This window comes from Arachis duranensis, chromosome 7 (genome assembly GCF_000817695.3).
Source record: "Arachis duranensis cultivar V14167 chromosome 7, aradu.V14167.gnm2.J7QH, whole genome shotgun sequence".
Taxonomy (NCBI): domain Eukaryota; kingdom Viridiplantae; phylum Streptophyta; class Magnoliopsida; order Fabales; family Fabaceae; genus Arachis; species Arachis duranensis.
Genome location: NC_029778.3, coordinates 19138059 through 19141638, shown reverse-complemented (window position 1 = coordinate 19141638; position 3580 = coordinate 19138059). Strand labels below are relative to the sequence as shown.

At 33.5% G+C, this 3580-nt stretch overlaps 1 protein-coding gene across 1 annotated transcript; it reads right to left on the bottom strand.

Moving 5' to 3' along the window:
* Window positions 1-337: 337 nt before the first annotated feature.
* On the bottom strand, window positions 338-2189 carry LOC107458183 (trans-resveratrol di-O-methyltransferase-like). The gene is made up of 2 exons (XM_016076390.3): window positions 1416-2189; window positions 338-660 (listed from the first exon to the last, which is right to left on the bottom strand). Exons 1-2 carry the CDS (start codon window positions 2187-2189, stop codon window positions 355-357), a joined length of 1080 nt encoding a protein of 359 aa, XP_015931876.1. The 3' UTR covers window positions 338-354.
* Between the last annotated feature and the right edge of the window lie 1391 nt (window positions 2190-3580).

The window sequence follows — 3580 nt, the reverse complement described above, 5'->3', positions numbered from 1 at the left end:
ACTTCAGCGCATGAATTTATGGAGGAGGTCCAGAAGAGAAATGAGACTTAGTATATAAGTGTATTTAGTTATGTTTCGTTAAAGATATATGCTAATTGTTTGAAAATCCTTTCTTACATTGCTCTATAATTGTCCAATGTGAATCCACAACTTTTGTTTATTTTCCTTTAATAAATAAATATTACTTTGTCTTTGGAAAATTAATAATAATGATTTATTTAATTTTTTTCTATAAGTCTATAACACTATGCGTATGTGTGTATGCGACTACCGCGCACACCTAGGTTTTCATGTTATCGATATAATCTCTCCTTTTAAATATAGAAAGATAATTATATGTTATCATATAAATTACTATGGATATATCTCAATAAGAGACCTTAATCCTAGAATTGGAATTATTTTGTAATTGCTGAAACCAGCTGAGAATATTAAGTTGGCCCATTCTTCTTTATTTCTCTGCTTTCCTGTGAGGAACACCATCATCAACATGTCAAAGAAGAGTTGTGTTTCAGCCAATTCATGATCAGTATTCTCATCCCCCACCACCATGTCTATAACAATAACCTTGCTTCCTTCCCCTTTACTCATGCGTAGTGCCTCTTTGCAGTTTTTCAATATTTTCAAACATTCCTCATCATTCCAGTTATGCAAAATCCACTGCTTTGTTAATCAAAGTAATCATGATCAGTAACAAAGAACTTGAACATATATTAATTTTTGACCCATTCATCAAGATTATCTTATTTATTTAGTAAAAGGATTTTAACTTTTATATAACTCTAAACAGTCAGAAAGTATAAATTAAAGTTATACTATACGATTAAAAATATAGCTTTTTATGTGACTATCATGACATGGTATAGTATCAAAAAACATAAAATTTGATTTTTGTTGGCTTACAAAAAATATCATTAGGCAAATTAAAAAAAAATAAAAAAATCTTGAAACATTGGAAAAAATCTAGCAATTCAAAGGAAATTATTTAACTAATGAGTAAACGGGTATTTAACTTACAACAACAATATATGAACAAATGACCTAGATAGTTATACAAAAATTAAAAATTAAAAGTAAAGAGGAAAGCATATATAACGATGGTTTTTACGTTATTAGCATACCCTCTCTTATAATTTTGGGTAGTTGTCTCTCTCTCATAAAAAAAATGTTAAAAGGAGTATGTAATTGAAGTATCATTATTATTAAAACAAATATTTCAGGATTAGTGTGTTTTTTTCTTAAAAAATAACAATTAGCAAACATCTTAATATAAATTTTTATTTAATATTAAAAATTAAATTACAAATTTTTAAAATACAAAAATTAAATTAAAAAATTAATAAAATTATAAAAATTAATAGAATAATTTGTCATTTTATTAATTTTAGTACAAGTAATTTATAATATTTTATTACCTTCAACAAAATGGCATTAGAAGGAGGAATGGCCTCAAACATGTCTCCTCCAACGTATTTAAGGTTCTGACTTCCTTCCAAATCAGCAACAACGTGTGGAAGATCAAGAACAGTGCACTCTAACTGTGGGAATGCTTTGACAATGGCCTTTGCAACAGTTCCGGTGCCTCCACCAACATCAACCAATGATTCCAAACCCTCAAACACTCCCTTGCACTTGTCATCAACTAACAACTTGCTAATCAATCGAGCATCACTTGCCATGGCATCGTTCAAAATTTCATTGAATTGAGGAACTTGGCTAGCATGATCCCACACCGTTATCCCATATTCCGTTTCAAATGATGTAGGATCATCATTTTTAAACCATGTGGACATCTGATGCCATGGTTTTAGAACAAAGGGATCAAGCATGATAAACAAGTAAGGTATTAAATTTAAGGGGTTGTCCTTAAGCAACAACATAGACGAATCAGTTAGAACATACCCAACTTCATTGCTGGTGACATCCTTGGCAGTGAAGAAGTTGGAATGGACCAAGATTCTCATCAATCGCTGGACGAAGGAGGTTTTTGATGGATGAATTTGCAATGAAGCAACAAGTTGTGAAAGTGGCATAGGTTTGCCATAGTTGTGAATGGCATCAGGTATGCCTAACTCAACAGCACATTTAAGAGACATGGAGTTTATAAAATTAAAAATATGATTCCATATGTGACTTTGAGCTTTAACAAGTTTGGCATTATCAGCCTGCTCTCTACTTTGGAATTCCATAATAATATATATTTTTGTATAAAATGATAGATAATTTGTCTTTTACGTGGAACCCCATGCTATCTATCTTGGTTTATTTATAAGGCTATAGTTTGCATTGTTTCTCCTTTGGCCTAACCTAACGCATAAATGTATTTGGTCGGTGCAGTACCTATATATGAACGTGTTTATAACATGGTTATAAAAATCCGACCGATTAGTCGATTGAATTGGTCTAATTAAAAACCGGCAATAAAAATGTTCTGATCTGATATTTAAAATCTGATATTTAAAAGGTGATTTCTTCTAAATCCATGACAATTTTGTAGGTAAGTTATCCTTGCACATGTGTCATCATCTTAGCCATTGATAAAAAAAAAATTTTAAACTTTCATTAGGTGATTCATTAAATGCTTTTACACTACATTGTATTTTATATTATTTACATTATACCACACTAAGTATTTATACTGTAACACAAATGGGTACAATATACAAATAATTGATTTTACAAATTCTTCCCCAAATACCATACAAATCAAAATCTTCTCCAAATACCATTTCAATGTCTACAGCTTCTTCTTCTTCTACTTCTCAAAATACAGTTCGAAGGAACTGCTTCTTCTTCAACCTCACTGCTTCTTCTACCCTTGTGTCCACTACTCCTTCTTCTCTACCCTTCCTGTAGGTGATGGGTGTGATTTTTCCGGCGACCCACTCGAAAAATCTTCCCCTAATACCCCTGTAATGTCCACAGCTTCCTTTTCTACCTCACTGCTCCTCCAACCGTTCCTGTAGGTGAAGCGTTTGATTTTTCCGGCGACCCACTCGCAAAACCTTCCCCCAAAAACCGCTTTAATGTCCACAGCCTCTTTTTCTACCTCATTCTTCTGCTTTCTTCGGTGACTCATCGTTAGTGAACCGACTTTTCTGAACCCCATCGAAGACCCTGCCTACTGCTTCTTCGTCTAGGGTTACGCGGGTGTCCTTTTCTGTGACTCACAAGCAGAGTGAAGTATATCCGAAACCATTGAAGAACGTAACTCATCTCCTAGGCGGAAACGGTTCCGGCAACCCACGAGAAAAACCCTCTCGAAAAACCATTGTAAGGCCTACTGCTTCTTCCTCTAGCTAATTCATTTGTTTCTATTGTCGATTTTCACAACCAAATTTGCATGATTTGTTCTGTTATTCACTTTCTTTAATCACCGTTGATCGAAATAGATTATTTCAATTTTGAATGCAATAGTTGATAATAGTTTTTCATGGTGGAGTTTAATGTTAATCAGATTGATGGGCAGTGACGCATGCTCCTCAAACACGAGACAAGGCAGAGTTGAAGCCAAGGAACTGATAGCTGGATATGCAAGTTCAATTTCGCTGCAACCTGGGGATGTAAAAGATGGTGTGGC

Excerpts from the sequence above, each read along its gene's own strand:
- LOC107458183 (XM_016076390.3), bottom strand. The coding sequence starts at position 2,189 with ATGGAATTCCAAAGTAGAGAGCAGGCTGATAATGCCAAACTTGTTAAA. Across the intron at positions 661-1,415 it reads CTAATGCCATTTTGTTGAAG|TGGATTTTGCATAACTGGAA; the intron begins GTAATAAAATAT and ends TTAACAAAGCAG.